The sequence below is a fragment of the Aristolochia californica genome, unplaced genomic scaffold, assembly GCF_029961685.1.
Source record: "Aristolochia californica isolate CCGP_79_NKW_82.1479 unplaced genomic scaffold, dmAriCali1.0.hap1 SCAF_14, whole genome shotgun sequence".
NCBI classification, from domain to species: Eukaryota; Viridiplantae; Streptophyta; class Magnoliopsida; order Piperales; family Aristolochiaceae; genus Aristolochia; species Aristolochia californica.
In genome coordinates, this window is record NW_027181815.1 from 9,952,653 (window position 1) to 9,973,704 (window position 21,052).

General features: G+C 36.6%; 2 protein-coding genes across 4 annotated transcripts; one reads left to right on the forward strand and one right to left on the reverse strand.

Annotated features, from left to right (window-relative positions):
• Nucleotides 1-350: 350 nt before the first annotated feature.
• Nucleotides 351-11,179, forward strand: LOC137950886 (probable histone H2A variant 1). Its single transcript, XM_068797547.1, has 2 exons — nt 351-567; nt 10,681-11,179. Exons 1-2 carry the CDS (start codon nt 463-465, stop codon nt 10,975-10,977), a joined length of 402 nt encoding a protein of 133 aa, XP_068653648.1. The 5' UTR covers nt 351-462; the 3' UTR covers nt 10,978-11,179.
• Nucleotides 11,180-11,426: 247 nt separating this feature from the next.
• On the reverse strand, nt 11,427-14,595 carry LOC137950885 (3-ketoacyl-CoA synthase 11-like). Of its 3 annotated transcripts, XM_068797544.1 has the most exons (3): nt 14,542-14,595; nt 14,296-14,309; nt 11,427-13,854 (listed from the first exon to the last, which is right to left on the reverse strand). In XM_068797544.1, exon 3 carries the CDS (start codon nt 13,432-13,434, stop codon nt 11,905-11,907), a length of 1,530 nt encoding a protein of 509 aa, XP_068653645.1. In that variant the 5' UTR covers nt 13,435-13,854; nt 14,296-14,309; nt 14,542-14,595; the 3' UTR covers nt 11,427-11,904. The 3 variants fall into 3 exon arrangements, with proteins under 3 accessions (XP_068653645.1, XP_068653646.1, XP_068653647.1); XM_068797545.1 differs by lacking the exon at nt 14,296-14,309 and having other exon boundaries at nt 14,542-14,584; XM_068797546.1 differs by lacking the exons at nt 14,296-14,309; nt 14,542-14,595 and adding an exon at nt 14,186-14,242.
• Between the last annotated feature and the right edge of the window lie 6,457 nt (nt 14,596-21,052).

Here is a 21,052-nt window from a genome sequence, read left to right on the forward strand (position 1 = left end):
AATTTCTGTCTCCCCCATCCCTTCACTGTCTCTCTGGTTTTCCAATTTTACTTGAGAGCTTTGATGATTGTATAGTTTTTATGTTTGTTCTTAATTGGTTATTAGTAGCAATTTAACTCAACATATTGGTTGCACCCAGCTTGTTGCTCCTTAATTATAAGAATGTCAATTACTTTATTATATTTATAATAATATTTAATTATCTATTTATCATTGAAATTGATTTAAGACAAAAATAAAAAATTAGAATAAAAATAAATTAATTTTTTGGACAAAATGAAGAAAATCACGATGAGTACAATAAAATCTTGTCACTTGCAAAATGCTATCACACCAACCGTAACTATCATTCCAGTGGCCGTTTCGTCATTTGACAGTCACCCGGTCTGAACTGGAGACGTCCACCTTCTTCCGATCCCTTCATAGATCTCCGACATGATTCTTACCGAAGCTCATTAGAGAATGTCGGGGAAAGGCGCAAAAGGTCTGCTCACAGGCAAAACTGGACTCAGCGCCGACAAAGACAAGAAGAGACCCGTTTCCCGTTCTTCAAGAGCTGGCCTTCAGGTACCTACATTGCTAAATTTTCTGTTTCTTTTCTGGTTATTTTTCTTTTTTACCTTTTACTTTAACATTTTGACAAGATGATTACTTAGTTGTATCGTGTTTTATACGAGAATGAGATTGTTTTTGACGTAATACAAGGAGAGAAAGAGAGAGGTCTCGCATTGTTCAGTGAGTTCTCAATTGTGTTTTTCTTAGATGAGGTCGTCTTTTCTATTTAGATTTGAATTATTTTGTGGTTTTCTGGAATCCTTTTTGAGTTTTGTTGTTATTAAGTTTGTGAGGGAGATCGCCGATTACAACAACGGATGTAAACTTATGGCAACTGATGCTAACGTAAAGGACGAGCTAAGTGGAGTTCTGGCGTGGTTTATGCAAATCTTTGTTGCCCACAATAGGAGCAATTTTTTAGTAATAGAAACGCTTAAACGTTGATTATTCTGTTTTAACCAAAGTTGGCAGTTTTCACTTTTGGAGTATGTGTGGTGTAAAAAATGTGCAAACATGTTTTTTTTCTTTCTCCCATCTACAGAGATCTATGGAATGCCTGCTTCAGAACAGATCCAATATTAGATATCAGAAGTACCACCTGTGGTTTGGGTGTTAAATAGTCTCTTACAACTTTTTCATAGTTATTTCTCACAAAAAAAAAAAAAATCAACTTTTCATGTCTCTTTAGTTTTTGGGTGATTGCCAGATGTTAACAGCGTGGTCACTGCATGAGATAGGTTTCTAGACCTGCAATTTTCCAGGAACTGGGATACTTGAAATATCATTCTTGTTTTTCTTTCTTTTTTCTTTGTTAGGGTTTGGAGGAAGAGGGGATGGAGGAATGATAATGGGTGTTCTTTGTTTCTGAATTCTTCAGCTGGTCGACTGTTATAAAAAAATAGGAAATTTTTTTATGCTGAGTTGCATGAGTGCTATAATCAAATCCTAAACTTGCAAGGCTACTTTTTCTTGCATACTTTCATCCATTGTTTTTCATTAATCTATGTTGGTTGCTCTGATTGCTCCATTTGTACTTGCATGAAGATAATTGTCAACAGAGAGTACACAGCAAATATTGCAGAATGTGCCGGATATATCGATACTAAAACTTACAGCTAAATATGAATCTGCATAAAAAACAGTTGCTTCAAGCCTTTGAAGACAAAATATTAAATATTGCTTTATCCAGTCCAAAGGTCCACGTAGGTATTAAGCACAAAAATACAGGCTTTTTCTCCCTTCCTCTTGCTAATTTTAGTATTCATGAAATAAATCTTCTGATGCTGTTACACTAATGTATCTTGGAGTGGAAAGATCATCTTCAGTATCAAATTTTCTTCATCTTGAATCATCACTAGGTTGTCATAGATATCAGTCAATACATGTATTAAAGCAACTGTATTCTTTTGGGCAACTTAAATCTTTTATACTGAAGAAACAACTCTCTTCCACCATCTTCACTTGGCGGATAGTCAGGCTAAAAAATATGTTTTTCTCCAACAGCTTGTTGTGGAGGAAGGTCCTGTTTAGTAAGGTTTGTATTATTCTGTCTCAGTAATATATTCACACTTTTTTCAAAAAAAAAAAAAAACTCTCTTCCACCATCTTGTAAGTGTGTGAATCTCATTGACTATGTCTATTGGAGAATCTTTCAATACCAGTAACCTGCAGCCTTTTCTCATCATTTAGTTTCATTTTGTCAAGTCTCAGTGGATTGAATATGGACTTGCACCCACTATAGAGTATATGTGGCACTGTTTGATGGTTTGGACCTGGATCCAACTATTTGGAGTTCCAGTCTTAATAAGCCAGATAGATGCTCAAATAGCCCTGTTATTTTTGAAAGTCTTACTTGAAAGCAGTAGGAGCCTGCCTGAAAATTATCTCGTAGAAGGATTCAATAATGTTAGTTTCTAAGGCTGGTCATAGGAAATCTGACGTCAGCCAACAAAGATCTTATCCATGGCATTTCACCACTGCATGTGCCATTACTCAATATTCAGCTTCATTGCTTGACTTTGCAACAACATTTTGCTTTTTTATTCTCCACGTGACTGGATTTCTACCAACCATAGTGCAATAGCTTGAAGTAGATTTCTTATTATCTGGTGAGTCTGCATCTGTATAACGTTCTACATTCATATGACCATGAGGCTTGTACAACACCCCTTGTCTAGGAGATCTTTTAAGATTCTAAAAGATTCTTTTCAATGCTTGCCAGTGAGTAGTCTGTGGCTCATGCATGAATTAACTGATAACACTTAGAGTGAAGAAAATATCTAGTCTTGTTACAATGAGGTAGATCAACTTGTCAACCAGCCTTTGAAATCTTCCAACCTCTACATCATGATCTGAGCCAACACATAATTTTACATTCAGATCTATAGGGGTGTTCATTAGTCAACATCTAAGGATACCTGTCTCGTCCATCAAGTCTAGTTCATATTTTCTTTGTGACAAAATTATACCCTATCTAAATTGTAGGACCTCAATCCAAAAGAAATATTTCAACAAGCCAAGGTCTTTAGTCTGGAAATCTTAAAATAGATCTTTGACTACGTGAATGCCCGCCAACTCTTTTCCTATCGAGATCATTTAATCCACATAGATTGCCATAACAATCACATTCACATTAGTATGTTTCACAAACACTGAATGATCAACTACACACCGCTTAAAACCTAGATGCATTGAACTTTTCAAACCAGACCATCGGTGACTGTTTAAACCCATAAATAGATTTCTGGAGTCGGTAGACCTTCCCCCTCAACCACAAATCCGAGGGGTTGTTATAAATAGACTTCCTCCAGTAAATCGTTGTTAAGAAAGACATTCTTCACATCTAGTTGATAAAGAGACAACTTAAAATTTGCAGTAAGAGAAATGTGAATACTACCTACTTATGCTTTATAACCGGTGAAGCTTTTTGCTACCAACCATGCTTTAAGTCATGCAATGCTGCCATCCGGGTTTTGTTTGATGGTAAACACCCATCTAGGGGTGGGTATTGGGTCGGGTTTTACGGGGAACCCGATCTGATCCGACTAGAAAACCTTGGTTCGGGTTTTTCATTTCACCCTGTGAGTTGGGGATGGGGCGGGAAAAAAACCCGTTGGGTTTCGGGTCAAGGATTGGTTTTCCCAAACCCCCAACCCAAAGACGAGACAGATATAAAACGGAGTTGAGACAGGTCGGATTGATGGGAACATGAAGGGGATAGGTCGGGTTTATGGGAACGAGGTAGGGACGGGGTTAGAAGGATGGTGATCGGGTCAGGGTCGGGTTTGGAGCTCCGGTTTTTTTTTTTGGGTTTAGGTTTCGTGGTCGGGGATCAAATTCAAGTTTTCAAGTCATATTCGTATTCATGGCTGCCATCTCTTTTTTCTTGGCAACTTTCTACCTTGGATGTTGAAGAACCTTTTAATATGATTGGGAAATAGGTATGGAGGATAAGACTGTAATAAAGGAACAACAATTGAAAGATAACCAGTGAGTATAAACAAAGTTGGAAATAGGGTGAGATGGGGATGACTATTGGGTGAAAGCATGAGACTCTTTATGAATTGCAATAGGTATATCAACATACTGGGGTCCAAACACAATAGGTGAGCTAGGAGTATCACTAACCTTAGAAGTGTTCACAGACTACAGGAGATTGGTTGGCCAACGGTGTAGTAGTCTCAGAGGGTATCATCCAGTGGCTATTTCAATGGCACTATGGGTCTCGACATGGCAGGAGTAGTAGGGAAGCCTGGTGGAGACTTGGTAGAATAGAAAGGCTGATCTTCAAATAAGCTAACATCAGCCAAAACAAATTTTTTTTGCGTGAATGGATGATAACAAATATACCCTTTTTGTGTTCTAGAGTATCCTAGAAAGATGCATTTGAAGTCTTTTGGATAAAGTTAACTAGGTGATAAATTATGAACGAAGCATACACATCCAAACCAAGTGGTAAAGGAAAAGCATGATCTTCATGGACAAGTGTTGAATAAAGGGAAACATTATGAAGCACATTGGAGGGCATTCATTTAATGAGATAACAAGCCATCAAAACTGTGTAAGGCCAATAAAAGTGAGGAACATTCATGGTAAAGGCATGTACTACTACCTCTAATAGACGTTTAATTTTTCTTTCAACAACACCTTTTGTTGAGGTGTATAAACACATGAGTTCTGATGTATAATACCTTGTTCAAAAAAAAAAAAAAAAACTCGGATGAGAGTTATTTGCGTGCATTATCAGATTGAAGAACTTTAACTTTTGATTGAAATTGAGTTACAACCATTGCACAAAAAGATTTAAAAATAGATGAAACTTCAGATTTTTCTTTCATGAGAAACAACCATGTAAAATATAATCATTGTCAAAGATAACAAAATATTTGGATTGAGTAATATTAGATACCTTTAATGGTCTCCAAACATTTGAGTGTACTAATGAATACGAAAATGCAAGGAGGTTCTATGATGTTTACTCAATTGACACATTTCACAAAATGAGTTAGAGAAATACTGCAAAGAAGGAATTAAGAACTGTAAAGTAGGTAAAGAAGGGTGGGCAAGCCTATTATGCCATTATAGAGCTTGTTGATCTAAAGTTGCCATATCTAAAATGATATGGTTGTCTAAAACATAAAGTCCTCTTTGCTCATGACCTCCACCAGTCACCTCCTTGGTTTGTACGTCCCGAAAAACACAATGAGATGGAGAGAAAAAAGTTACATAGTAACCAAGTTTCTTAGGTAACTGACTTGTAGACAAAATACTCAATGGAAATTGAGGCACCAAGAGAACATTAGAAAAAGAGAGGGATGGTGATGGATGACTGAACCCAATGCCTTGAACTCAGTTTGAGATCCATCAGCAATAGAAACACATAGGTAATAGGGCAAGGAGATGAAGTGAATAAGTGACCAATTTGTCCAGTCAAATGTCTAAAAGCTTCTGAGTCAATAATCCAAGGGGAAGGGCTATAGAACAAAAAAGAATGTATACCTATTGTAGCAATTGTGGTAGGAGTAGTCTTGGAGGTAGAGTTAAACATACTCTGGATTTTTTATAGGGATTCATAGTCCTCATTAAAAAAAAGGACTCGTTTACCTTTGGTTGGATTTGAAGGTCCTTCGTCCTTTGTTTCACTTGTTAAAGCTTGATTGGTTGTAGCTAACTCAGGTGTTCCATGGAGCTTCCAACATGTCTTTGCTATATAATTTTGCTGCAGTAGGTATAGTGTCTTTGTTGTGGATCAATACTTCTACCCCTACCTCTACCTTGGCTATTTCTACTTCTTCCTCGTGTACTAGTACTTTCGCCTCTTCCTTAAGAGTACTTAGCAGATGTCTTTGTTTGTATGACTTGAGACTTTGAAGGTGGGATTGGAATATGAAGCATTGTTGCTCATATATCATTAGAGGGTTTGACTGTCGAGCTAAGAATTTGTGACTTTGCAACCTCAAGATATGTCCCCCTATTTGGTATTAAACATCGTCTAAAATACATCATAAAGCTTCTATAGATTGTCAGGACTAGAATATAACTTGGCACACGTATCCTAAATATCCTTGCAATCTAAATGAACAACAATTTTAGCAACATGTTCTTCCATGCTATAAAAGCTTCCATGCTAAGTGATAACCAGAGTATCCTCTTTGAAGTAATTTTTGTAAGCAACATTTTCAATGTCTATTGTTAAATTGGGTCAAAGGCCCTATCCCAAAATGACTAGCCAACTTAGGAAACCTCTTTACCAACTAATGAACTCAAGATCTTTGTACTCACTAATCTATGTGGGACTATTCCTTAACACTCCCCCTCACGTGTAGACCCTCTTTTGTGGCTCTATAAGTGGATAATTTAGGAGTAGGCAGTTTAGGTGTAGGCCCTCTTTTTTGTGGCTCTATAAGTGGATAGTTTTAGGTGTAGGCCATCTTTTGTGGCTCTACAAGTAGATAGTTTAGGTGCAAACCCACATATGAGTACCCGCTCTGATACCATGTTAAATTGGGTCGAAGGCCCTATCCCAAAATGACTAGCCAACTTAGGAAACCTCTTTACCAACTAATAAACTCAATATCTTTGTACTCACTAATCTATGTGGGACTATTCCTTAACATCTATAATAGGTGTTGGTTTGGTTACGTGCTCAGCAAGATCCCTAGTGATCAGGAATCTCTTAATAGAGTGAAACCAAGACAAGTAATTTTATAGAGCTTTGAGTGGGATAGTAGTAATTTTTGAAAGATCGTTTTTTTTCAAACATTTTGACTAGATTTCTTTTGCCATGACTCAAGCAACAATAGTGAATAATCAGGGTATGTTGCTAAAAAAACACTCCAATTAACAAGGATGATCAATCAGTGTAAACAACATATGATCAATATGACAAAGAGTAGTTGATCATTCCTTAAATGTATGATCAATTAATGTGAGTAAGAGATGATTGATCATATAGAACACAACTGAAGGAGTTTAAACGTATGATCGATTAGTTCTTATAAGGATGATAGATCATACAAAACACAATGAAGAGATTTTAAAACGTATGATTGATGATTGAGACAACGATTGATCAATCATACCTTGTATTGCGACAAAAATGAAAATTTTGATTTTGAAATTCCAAAAGAAAAGATGATGAAAGATATATTACAAGGGGGTTTAGAAACTCATCAAGGAATAAAAAAAAGGTATTAGCATAATCATGTTATTGAATTTCTGGAAAAAAGAAAATCTTCACTAACTTGATGTAATTCGAGTACAATGAACCTCTATTTATAATAGAGGAAACAAGTAGAATCCAATTACAATTAAATTGCCCTTGTTCCAATTACACCCAAAGTTAAACATTAAAAGATATGTCCTAGAACAATTGAACAACTAAACATAAATAGAAGACTAACATAACTAAAACATCTTTAGCTGAAACTCTTCAGTGAGACCTCCTCCTATGAGATTCCTGTAAGACTTCACCATATTAATTCTGGCTTTGTGAGACTTCTTATTGTGAGGGTCATGTAAGACTCTTCCATATATGCTCTTCAACACTCTCCCTCAAGTTGGAGTATATAATTTCAACTTGCAATGAAAAATATTCTTGGTCTGCAATTTTGGTCTTCAATCTTCATTGGCTAAATTTTTTTCATAGATGTTAAATTTTCATCATTTGTTCTCCTCCTTCCTTGAATATTTTGGTCACATAAAAATTACTACAAACTTGTAAAACAAAATACCTCTTTCTTGTAGTTCTTCTTCTACTTCTCCCCCTCAAGCTGGGGATAAAAAGAACATAGAGACCCAAATTGGACAAAAGATAATATGGAAAAAGAAAATCACTCATAGCCATACAACAAAGCTCCATATACTAGTCAAAACGGTCATAGTCTAAAACACACTCCATTCAATTCTAAAAGCGGCATAACTTTAGGGTTTAACAAAGAGACTACTCACTTTTTAAGGGTAGCTTGAACACAAATCACCTCTAGGGTGAAGAATAAAAGACATAACTCAAGCTGGATGTTGGGCACACTCCTATGTTTTTTAGGTAGTGGGTCTAGGCATTGCTCTGAAATGATGAAACAAAAGAAAATAAACTGAAGAAATACTAGAAGAAAACAACTTTTACCAGAAGGAGGCGACTATGCAATACTCATACTTCTAAACGAATCTAAAATATACCTTTTTAAAAAAAAATTAGGGGAGATTATAATGGTAGAACTAAATAAATTTGACCAAGTATAACTTTTTTTGAGGGTGACCACAATTATTTGGAGTTGATGATGCTTAAGATACACAACCAGGTAATAAAAATGCAAACCTTGAAAACAACATCGAAACATGAAATTTTTGCATACCTTGCACAAACACAACATGGAGTGATTAATTCTGACCAAAACTCTCTAATTAGAAGAAAATTTTAAACTTCAAAGCAAATTGGCAATCTATTGCTGAGATGTCCTTGCCCTCTCGCCCCCCCTCTATGGCCACATGGACCCCTCCTCCACCTGGATACATAAAGCTCAATTTTGATGGCAGTGCATTAGGTTGCCCTGGTCCTGCTGGCTTCAGTGGTGTTATCCATAATGAAAATAGTGAACTCCAACATCTTGTTGTGGAGGAAATGTCTTTCTAGCCAGCAAGGTTTGTAACCTCTTTTCTTTCGTAATACATGTACACATTTCTCTCAAAAAAAAAAAAAATAGTGAACTCCTCTTCTCTTATGTGGGTCCCCTTGGCAGCTCAGATTCGACTACTGCAGAACTTTCTGGTCTTTTGCACGGTCTCAAGGTCTTCACCAGCCATCTCACAGGCCTCCTCTGTATCGAAGGCGACTCAACAGTAGTCATCAATTGGTGTGCAAACCATGGTCAACCTCCGTGGCGACATTGGGATATGTTTAAAGAAATCTGTAATTTACTTTCTGGGTTAAATTGTATATGGAAACAAATTCCACGCTCTGTTAATCACTTAACAGACTCTCAGGCTAAAAAAGGTGTGTCTCTCCAACTTTGTTGTGGAGTCCGCCCTCCAAAGCTAGGTTTGTATTCCTTTATCAGTTTATCAATATACCAACATTCATAAAAAAAAAATAGTCTATAAAAAAAAGTTGGTTTTTCTTTGAAACAGACTCCATAAAGCAGACATTATGAAAAGCTCTCGGAGTCTGGATTATGCATGGAGATAGAGGGACATTTATGCATGAAATGGTAATCTATTTGAGTGTCTAGGAAATAAAACAAAAGCTTATGGTAGCTGTTCTGTATGAAAATGGTGTTAGCTTATGATATATAGCAGGTTGGTCATTCTAGAATAGATAACCGAGTTGTATGGGATGAAACTGTAGGAGCTTGAAGGGAATTTGGATTTAAGGAACATTTATTTTCATTTGTCTTAGATTGCTTGATAAGCATATCCAATTATGTAGCAATCACTTTCGAAAATGATTGAATACTGAGTGAGTGGTCCAAGCTTGCATATTTTCATTCATGTGGTTTACAAAAGTGGAGGACGTGTGGATTTTTCAGCTGTCCTTGAGGGACTAGAGACAGTAGCTGGATGGGAAATGGCATTATGGAAATAAAGCATAAGCTCATAATTACAAGTGTCAAAGAGAGGGTTGATTAGAATGATGTAAGCTTAATCAACACCTGTTGTTGGATAATAAAAATGAAGACTATGGTTGTTATCAAAATGGAAATAGAGAATGATGACTATTTTAGGTTTCAGCAAAACCTGCTTCAGGTTTCTCTGAACGTTTATTTACAAGTTGACTGTCATACTGGAACAACCTCAGCAGCTTCTCTCTCTATCTCTCTCTCCCCCTGGTGGTGTAAGCTTATTATGTGAAATGAACATTAATATCACATAATTGAATATAGAAACCGGATTTTTTTTTTCTGAATTGTGTGATGAGAACATGTAAGTACTGGAGATCTGTTCTCTTAATTCCCCTAAAAGAACTTGCTATGTTTAAAAAAAACAAATTCTTTTATCAGAAGTAGAATGATTTCTAGGTTTCGCAGAGTAAGTAGTACAATCTAGGAATATAAATGGTCTACATTCCGTGAGTGTAAATTTTCAATAAATAAACTGTTGGACTTTGTAAGTTCCAAATTCTAAATTTAGGTTTTTTGTATTTGAAGCCAAGGATCTATTATGTAGTCCAATTTCAAAAAATGCCATATGGTATCATACTGATCTGTTATTTGAATGAAAGTTAATAATGATAGGAATTTCTCTTCATCTAATATCATTCTGTGAACAAGTACTTGAGATAATGATTTCATTCAAAATGTCATCTGTTTTCACCATGATTCACATGATTAATGTACGTGTTAAAGCAGCATTATTACCCTGCTTGGAGATACTCATGACCTTGCAATTGCTATGAATGCTGATGTTTTTTTGCTTCTTTCATTGGAGGGAGAATAGACACTTATCGTTCATTTCGATTTTTGACCCTTAAATATTACTCAAGATACTACTTGCTGTGCTATTTTGTGCCTACTGATAAAGATAGCACTGAAGGTGTTCATTGAAGGCTCCATAAAAAGACGATAATCTCTTCTTTTTGGACAATATACTTTCTATATTGATGACCTTATTGCTGTTCATATTCTTCTGTAGTTCCCAGTAGGTCGCATCCATCGGCAGCTGAAGTCGCGTATTGCAGCCAATGGTAGAGTGGGTGCAACAGCTGCTGTATACTCGGCTGCTATCTTGGAGTACCTGACTGCTGAAGTGTTAGAACTAGCAGGAAATGCTAGCAAAGATCTAAAGGTTAAGCGTATCACCCCAAGGCATTTGCAGCTCGCTATTAGAGGAGACGAGGAGCTGGACACGCTCATCAAAGGAACCATAGCAGGAGGGGGTGTAATCCCGCACATTCACAAATCTCTCATCAACAAGTCATCAAAGGACTAACTGCATTTACCCAATTTACCATCCACGCTTCTGATATCTTATTGGCCTTGCCATCAATGGAAGGTATCAGTCCTGTGCTAGTCTGTACCTCTCGTTACAGGATGGTTGCTTTTACTTCAGTTTTTGAGGATTGAAATTCATTCTCTTCCTATAGTTGTTTGCAACTCTTGGAAGGTTTCCTATATATGTATTTGTTAACGAATTCGTTGGTCGCTTTTCATGTTCTGAATCTGCATACGCGTGGGATTCTTCATAGCTGCAGAGTAAAAAGGCAGCTTTAGATCCATAACAAAGGCTATCTCACGAGGTTTGAGATGTCTCCATTAGAATTACAAAACCATTCATGCTAACTCTGAAAGCAGTTTATTAAATGAAAAAAGAAAGATAAGAAATCTATTAGACCATTTTGGGAGCTGAAAAGTGCCGCATGGTTTGGAAGCCAACAAAAGTGGTGCAATCAAGCTGAGAATATGAGGAGATCATCCTATTCTCAATCTTTTCAAAATATGAGAATATAAATTCAAGACACTAGAGAAAATAATTCCACAGTTTTGGATCAATGAAATAAGTAAAATTAAACTTTAAAACGAATGAAACCAACCCCAAATCATGAGAGAAGGACACAAGAATCCCTCCCTACTAGAAACAGCTTCCAGCCCAATGTCCTACACTCACTAAACTACATCACCAATAACCAATATATATACCCTTCCCTCTCGTTCTCTAACAATTAAAATGAAATACTGAACTTCCTAAACAGACCACTTCCTATACCCAGACATCCATTGTCCTACATACTAATCCGAAAAAAATACACCCCAAATCCAATTTCCAACCACTCCTAAACACATAAAAAAGCACTTCGGATTAGTATGAACTCATCATTCCCTTCTTGTGTGCCTATGCCACACCATGACAACTGCCTCGTCAAATTGATGATATCTTTGGAACTTTCACCGGAAAATTGTCAATCTCATCCATCCAGGGATTCTTCTCCTTTGCTGGATTAATAGTCCTTAAAGCCTTCCAAACTGCACTGTTGCACTTGAAACCAGATCCAAATGCTATCTGCCATGTTCTATCTCCCTTCCTTATTCTCCCTTTAGCTTCTGTATATGCCAATTCATACCAAAGTGAACTGCTTGAAGTGTTCCCAAATCGATTAAGAGTCATCCTTGAAGGCTCCATATGCCAATCAGTTAACTGCAAGTTCTTCTCCAGTTCATCCAAAACAGCTCTTCCTCCAGCATGAATGCAAAAGTGCTCAAAAGCTAACCTAAAATCGGGAATGTAAGGCTTGATTTTCCTCTTGAAAAGTTTCCTCCCAATCAATGTGCCAAGGAAGAGCAATTGTTCTGACATGGGCAACACAAGTGGGCCCAAGGTTGTTATGTTAGTCTTCAAAGCATCTCCAGCAACCGCCATGAGATCTTTTGATAGGGAAACCCCAATCTTTCCATTCTCATCCTCCTCCTGAGTGACGCAGCCGAAACACTTGTCATCTGCACCTTTGTGCGTCCGAACAGTGTGAACCAATTGATACTTGGATCGACGGCGGTCAGAGCTCTTGTTAGAAAGGAGTATAGCAGCTCCACCCATACGAAACAAGCAATTTGATACAAGCATTGACCGATTGTTACCAAAATACCAATTTAAGGTTATGTTCTCCATGCTGATGACCAATGCATAAGAGTTGGGATGAACTTGAAGAAGATCTTTGGCCAAATCAATGGAGATCAGACCTGCACTGCAACCCATGCCACCAAGATTATAGCTTTTTATATTTCCACGGAGCTTGTAGTGGTTGATGAGCATTGCAGAAAGCGATGGGGTTGGATTGAATAAGCTGCAATTCACAATCAAAATGCCAACATCTTTTGGCTTTATATTCGTTTTCTCAAAGAGTTCATCAAGAGCACCAAACATAACAGCTTCGGCTTCTTTCCTTGCTTCAGCCATACATGGGTTGGGAGGGACATTGAGGACAGCTTCAGGGAGGTAGGTAGACTCCCCAAGACCTGACCTTTCAAGAATTTTACGTTGGAACTCAAGATTCTCTGGAGTAAAGGAACCAGTCAATGAAGATCTCTGCATAAAGATCTGACGAGTGCATTTACGAGCTTCATCAGGCTTATAGCAGGCAAAATTGACTAGATACACTGGACGGGGACGAGTAAGGAAGTAAAGGGTGCAGAGGAAGACAAGAAGAGTCGAGCTGAGAATGACTGAGATAAGATTGTAGCGGAGGTGGTCCCATAAGTCATGGAGATCTTGAAAAGAGAGGGTGGAAAGTTGTGCAGCGATGAGAGCAAGTAGAGGGGTGAGAAAGAGATACATTCCATGGGTAATGAGATAATGGTAGCCAAGTTTAACATATTTTAATTTAATAGATTGTTTGAAATCCGGAAGTATTCGAGAAGATGGAAGCAAAGGTGAAGTGGGTCTTGGCTCTGTCATATTGGGAGATTGTTCAAGGAATAAACTGGTTAGATACTAGGATGAAAAGATCTAGATGAAGCGATAAAGCATGCAATATATCCTTGCAAGAAAAAAGAATTCTTGAAGGAAAGAAAGGGTTGCCCTTGAATGTAGAAGATGGGAGATCTAGGACAAAAATGAGTTTGGAAACTAAATCCAGGAATAAACGAAGTACACAGGGAGAAAAACTGCAATAACTTTTCAAAACAATCCTAAATTGATGGTGAAAGTGAGTTTCTGAAATCAGTTCAATGAAGAGGGAGAGAACGGTTCAGGTACTGGCCGGTTAGGGATTCCAGAAAACTTTCCTTCGAAAAAGATCAGATAGAGAAAAGGACAATGAGGCCTACCAAGGGCCCTTTTAGAGTATTCCCACGGTCCTCCGGCAATTTGACAGCCCTGCAAGAAGAATGGAGAACCTATAATCAACAAAAAAAAACAGTTTTTTAAACATTGAAAGTAAAGAAAATACGAGTTTCCATAAAGCTCGTTTTTTTTTTCTCATTCTGTTAGCTATTTTTTTCCAACAGGTACACAATAACAAACCAGAAATCCGTTTCTTTAGTTTCGATTAAAGTTTCGATAAAAAAAAAACAAAAACAACAGATCTGACCAAAATTGAACATCCAACAAAGATTTCAAACACAGATCACGTCACCACTAAACACAATCTGATCAAGATTCATTATAGAAAACCTCATGCAGACAATCTGCATCAAGACCTCCATACCCAGAGAATCGAGATAACATAGCAAAAGGAATACATTCAGAGCCATTCCACAAAGCTGAAAAAGCCAATCAAATGCCAACCCACAGTTGTCCAATCCACGAACAACTCACCTTGCGCACCGATTCTGCAGACAAGAAAGGACGCAGGCTCCGGCTGTTAGAGAACCAATCCAACAGAAAGGGAAGCAAAAAGAAGGAAACTAACGATGGAAAAAGCAAAAAAGCTCAGAGGATCCACGAAATGCAGGGGTTGACGCAATTGGATATATATATATATATATATATATATACGAGTGGAGGATAATGCAAGGCGGTAACAGGTTGGAATCGGCCAGAAAGATGCGGATAAGAGCTTACCGGCGGCCGCCAGCCTTTGACGCGCCACGGTGCTTCCTACGAAATTGAAATCCCACTCCGTCTCATCTTCCCACTTTTCTGTGGCCCCACTTTGCATCCCTCTTTTTCTAGACGATTGACTAATTGACCCAAATTCTGACCGTTGCGGACTCTATCGTAAATTCAAATTTTGAAATTTTTTATTCCACATAAATAAATATAAAATAAAATATATAAAAGGATATTTAAAAATAAAATATAATTAAACAATTGGATTAACAAAAAATTATGTGTCACTATATTAGTGACACTAAACCTCTATATATTTAATTAAGTATATATTTAATTTAAAATAAATATATTATATTTAATTTTATATATTCATTAATATATATAATATGCATAAATTATTTTATTTATTATTTATAAGTTATTTTTTTACCATCTATTAAACGGTAAAACGGGTAAAAACACGTATTTTGACTTTTTTGTTAATTAGGGTACAAAATACCCTTTACTCTATTTTATTTGATAAATAGTAATCGAGTAAAATTATTTAAATACATAATCAGATACTTTTAACCGCTAGTGGGATAGATTTTTTTAGGTTTTTTACAAGGTTAAGTTCCAGGTAGAGGTTTGAGTTTTCAAAAAACCTGACTAGACCAATGCCCACACCTAATAATAAGAACTTCAGGAACCTGAACAAGTCTCAATTTTGTGTTATGAGTAAAAAAACTCAAATTGATTCTCAAAACTATGACTAATTGGTCAATGAAAAAAATATTGTAAGATAAATACAGGAAACAACATAATTTGTTAATCATTTATGATCTCTTATCTTTTGCATTTAGTCTTTTTCACTCAATAAACTCATACAAAAAACATAAAAATAAAAAAAAACAATTTGAGCACAATAAAGTGAAGAAATAAAAACTAGATTCCACCTTGAATAATTGAAATAATGTGATGTAAATAAGAGTGATATAAACCTATTGTATCTGTTTGTCTCTATGCTTCTCTTGCGTACCAATGCCTACATAATTGATTGAAATTTACTTATCAAATTATACACAACCTAATAAGATTTCCCTTGAGACAAACATACTTGAAACTCTCTTGCAATATTCTATTATTTCCCAAAGCAACATAAATAGGAGTACAAAATATTTCATCTTTGTCGTATTTTCTCCCTATTTCACAAAAAAAAAAAGCTGATGCTACCAATGCTTGAATAGGAAGATTCTTAACACCTTTTAGAATACTATTGAAGCTCGCAGATATATTTGTAGTAATCAAACCAATCAAATATTACCGTCATATGTTAGTGACCACAACTTAGGATTCAAATCTTCCTCTGTTAGTAATTCTTTAGGTCACTCACTTTATTGTCTAATCAACTCTATTATATAATCGAATTTCATAATAATTATTTTCCTTGTACAAGACTATATGACAACAATCAAAGTATTTTTATTTTTTTTGGAACAACTTCTTAAAATTAGCAACTATATGACACACACAAAATTGATAAAAAACATTATATTGGTGGAAATTGTTTTTAGACTGTCGTAATCAAAAATTTTTGGCGATTTGAAATAAGATTAAGAGGTCTTCTTTTTCGAATAACAAAATGATCTCGACAAGCTCAAAATCATTCTCAATTATATTGATTTTTTTATTCAACAATTGCATTTATCTCTCTGTGTTTTCTTATATGAATATAAAAATGATATTTATGTTTTATGATATGCCTAATATCATCAAAAGATATGCACCCACCTCTCCTATTTGTAGTTATGAAAAGAAGAAAAAAAAAACACTTTCAAAGGAGTCTCTTCCACTCTTACTCACTTTCCTCCTCTTATCTATAATAAAGAAACAAAAATTAAAGTGAGAGTGGGAGAGGTGGCGCCTATACTTTAATCATGTATCAGTGATACATATCGCATCCAGATTACCGATATTTGCTCCGGGCAATACGACCAAATCGGTGAGTATTAAATTTGAATATATAGAAAACCCACAACGCCCAACCGCCCAGTAGAGAACCTTAGTCGTCTCTATCTTCTCTGCAACGGGAAAAACGCTGGGCTGCCCAGTGCGCTGTCAACTGTCTTTAAAGTAATATTGATTCCTCCTCCCGGCTTACATAGTTCGTCCATGGTGTAAAGCAGCTCTTCTCCTCTTCTCTCGAAAACATTGCATGTGAAGGGAGTGAGCTAAATACCCTGCACGTAAAGCAGCTCTTCTCTTCTCACGAAAACATTGCACGTGAAGGGTTGAGCTAAATACCCTGCAATAACCCGCATCCAGCTGTGAGAGGTTTACTTTTCCAGGCACTTGTTGTCATCTTCGTCGGCCAAATCTGTTTTATTCATGAAATATATTTGCTGGTTGGAGCTATGCACGAGCCACAAAACATTAAACATTTGTTGATGAAACTTGTCTCCATGAAATGGAATGGGCCGAAATTAAGTAAAAACTATAGGGAATTATAAGAACCTTATATAAAGAGACACATTATGGTTATGGTCCCCAAGATACTAAATCACACACAATTTCTCTTCTCCCTATTTGAAAGAGAGACGAAGGTCCCATTGAGGAACTAAGGAGATTTCGTTGAGGAAGATCAGAAAAACCAATCATTCGTTCGTATCGATTGCCGCAAAATTCCTCAACAGTAGGTGATCGTTTGGAATGGATCTAGGTATTTAACCCGAATCCTAATATTCTGGTATGATGTAAATTCTGGATTAGAATTTAAGATTATAGTTTTCTAACAAGTGGTATCAGCGCAGTACACTACTGTTAGATTATTAGGATTTCTGGACTAATTCTGTGGAGAGCGATGTACAGAGCGTCGACGCTTTGAAGAACAATCAACTTTCTCCACAGAACTCGTCTTGGGGTTGTGAATTGGCCGGCGTTGCCGTTGGAAGACGAAGGCCGACGTTCGACGGAAGAAACTTACATTGCAGCGTCCATTGGGAAACGTTGCAGCGACGTCCGACAGGAAGGGGGGCGACGGAGGAAGCCACATTGCAGCACCCGTTGGGCGCTTGGGAAACGTTGTAGCTCCCCTTGGGCAAAATATTGCAACGCCCGTTGGACACACTGTGTACGTTCACTACAACGCTCGTTGGGATATGCTGAAAAAAAGTAGATGAGGGAGGGGGAATGACCCTACCTCTTGAAATGAGCAAACCAAGGAGAGAGAGAGAGAGAAAGAGAAAGAGAAAGAGGGCCGCGGGGGGCAGGCCGGTTTGGGTTTTTGGTTCCACCTTGGAGTCGGGGATGGGATAGAAAAAAAATTCGCAAGGTTTCGAGTCGGGACAAGTTTTCTCAAATCCAATACAAACCTGTCCCTACGGACGTGACAAGTAAGGGTGGCATCTAGCCGAGCTGAGCATGAACCTGCCTATGTTCAAGCCAAACTTGATTTAAATATTTCGATTCGAGCTTCCAGTTGATCCTCATCTCGAGCCTAAAATTTTTATCTCGAGCCCAAAAATTTTAACCGAGTTCGAGCCGTGCTCGAGCTTCAACATACATTTAAATTTTTTCAAAAAATATATATCAAATAAATTGTATATAAAATTATGCATACATTTGATAGATGCCATATTCTGACATGAGAACTAAGTTAATTATAATAGAATAACCTTTATAATTGTGTTATAGGTGGTTATTTATCGGTTTTCAAATGAAATGAAAATTTATTTAATTTGGCATTAATCACTGTCGATATTGCATATTTTTCTCTCCTGAATTATATTTCATTTTTTTAAAGTTTATTTCTTCCTGAAATGCTTTTTATAGATTTAATTATGGAATTTCAGGAGAATTTTGGTGGAGAAGGAGATATTTACCAAAATGCCCTTAGTGAAATGGAGGTGATTTTTAGGTCAAATCGTTTTAAAATAAATAAGATGGTATTAAAGGAGAGAGGGGAGCGTCGAACGGAAAACGGGGGAGACCCGAGAGAGGAGCGTGAAGAGAAAACAGAGACCAAAACAAAGGACCTTGGATCGGAAACAGGGGAGGATCCGAGAGGAGTTCCCCACCGTCGTTCGTCGGGTCACTGCCTTTCGCTGCACCACCGTCGTCCACCGCCATCTAGAAACCGAGAACAAACCCGAGGAGAGCTCGAGAGAGTCTCCGTCGAGGTGAGTTCGACAGTCGTCGCTCGCCAGGCCGAGAGGGGATCTGAGAGGGCTTCTCCGGTGCCAATTCCGCTTTCCGACCATCCTCCGGCGTCTATCACATATTTCCGATCATTCCCGGAGCTATTCCGACTCCGACCGAGACTCGAGAGAGCCGGTTAGAGAACGTCAGCTCTGTTTCTTTCTTCGCCGGACGTTACCTTTGTCCGTCGACTTCCAACCTTCGTCGCCGGCGTCGTTTCTACCTCTAGTCACTCACTCTTGCCAACCCGAAGCCATTGATTTCGGGAAATTGCAGCACCCGTGAGAACGAGTTGCTGCCCGAGCGAGAGGAAGGAGAAGGGGAGTAATCCGTCATTTTTGAATTTAATTTTTCTATAGTTTGAACTTAGGTTTTGAATGTTTATTAAATGTGATTTGATAATTAATGTTTATTGAATATTTGTTTTCCCGATATTGATTAAAGTAAATAGTTAGGGTAGGATTATAATTTAGGTTGGATTTTGGTATTTTAATCCGATTTCTGTCTTTCACTCTATGCGCCCGAGAGGGGCTAGACGCAAGGATTGAGAAATCGGATCCGTGGTTACGTGGCGCTCGAGAGAGGCACGAATCACAGTAAAATCCAGAGTTAATAATTTTAGTATCATCACAATAGGAAATTGATTATCTGCATTCTATTGTAATCCGATCTCTGTCATTAACTCTAGGCGCCTGAGAGGGGCTAGGCGCAAGGATTGAGAATCTGGATTCGTGGTTACGTGGCGCTCGAGAGAGGCACGTATCACGATAAAATCCAGAGTTGACGTTTCCTGTTGTGGAAGTAGTTAACCAGATGATGGCTTGATAATTTAGGATATAATTAGTGTTTAGTTTAGATTAATTCATCATATTTGGTTAGGCTAGTTGACTGAAGAATACACAAAAATTCAGTCCTCCTTGTGGATATGACCCTCGCTTCCTGCTAGATTACATGAACGATTCGTACGCTTGCGAGGTATTAAAGCCGATGTAATTAAATTTTGCATCAAGTTTTTGCATACATTTTACATAAAATTGGGCATAACCTATATATATAATACATGTATAAGATTGGGCATGACCTCTACTTAAAATTGAGCATAATCTATGTATATAATACCTATATAAAATTCGGCATGACCTCTACTTAAAATTGGGCATAATCTATATACATAATACCTGCATAAACATCCATAAAATTGTCTATATATTCCATAAACACTCTATGAAATTGTTTATATACTCCATAAAATAGTCTAAACACTTCGTACAATAATAAAACACAACAAAATTAAATGAAATATCATTATCAATTTACAATCACCAAATAAAAACTATAAATCCATTATAAATTTACAAAGTATAGTTGTTTCTCTTCATGCTAGAAAATAATATACGTCCCTGCATGAGCAAAATCTCCACCTATGACAAAAACAAAAAAAATAAAATTAGTTATTGTCAGATAAAAAATACTCTTCCACTACTAGTTACTTAATATCGTTAAAAATATTAAAATTAGTATGATGAGAAAAACATGAAAAATCATGTAGCTGGTAGCATTATCTCTCAGGCTGTAATCATAAAACAAAATTTTAATAAATAAAACTAAAAATATCATAATAAATAATTAATCAAAGAAATTCACCTTTCAATTTTTCTTTACACCGTGAAGAGCCCGAACCAATCACTGCCACAAATCAAAGCTTGAACTGTATTTGGTGCTAAGGAAGAACGATTTGAGTCTATTACTAATTGTAGACTTTGAAGCTAGTGCGGATATGAGAATTATAAGGGGGGGTTAGCTAACAAACTTAAAATTTGAAATTCATCTTTATCTCCTGCTTCAAATTCATTTAATTCATCTACATGAAATTCAATTTTAAACTTGGTATTAGTGTGGACAAGTTCATGTATACTAGAAACCAATTTCCAGTGGTAGTGTCCCAAAATGAGAAAAATATAAAAAACAAGAAAATAAGTAACTTATAATAGTATACTTAATTAAAACATAATACTTAAACCCCAAATTAGGTAAAACAAACATGATTACAACACGAATAAGTAATTTAATGTATTATTAAAATAAATTAATATATTATTTAATTAAATTAGATATTATATTATTTAATGATTACAATTTATTGTACATTAATACAATAATTACGTGAGGCAATTAACTGTGCATATAATTAATTATAAAAAATAAATAAATAAACAGGAAAATTTGATCAAATGCTAACTTTAATACATTATATTTTTACGTATTATTGCATTGTTCGGAGGAAAAGCAGTACTAGAGGCGGTTAGGGCTGACAAAATTGCATCGTCCAGAGGAAAAACAGGCT

What these genes read in the sequence shown, in the direction of transcription:
- LOC137950886 (XM_068797547.1), top strand. Translation starts at nt 463, where the DNA reads ATGTCGGGGAAAGGCGCAAAAGGTCTGCTCACAGGCAAAACTGGACTC. An exon ending in CTTCAAGAGCTGGCCTTCAG is followed by an intron (nt 568 to 10,680) that starts GTACCTACATTG and finishes ATTCTTCTGTAG; the next exon opens with TTCCCAGTAGGTCGCATCCA.
- LOC137950885 (XM_068797544.1), bottom strand. Translation starts at nt 13,434, where the DNA reads ATGACAGAGCCAAGACCCACTTCACCTTTGCTTCCATCTTCTCGAATA.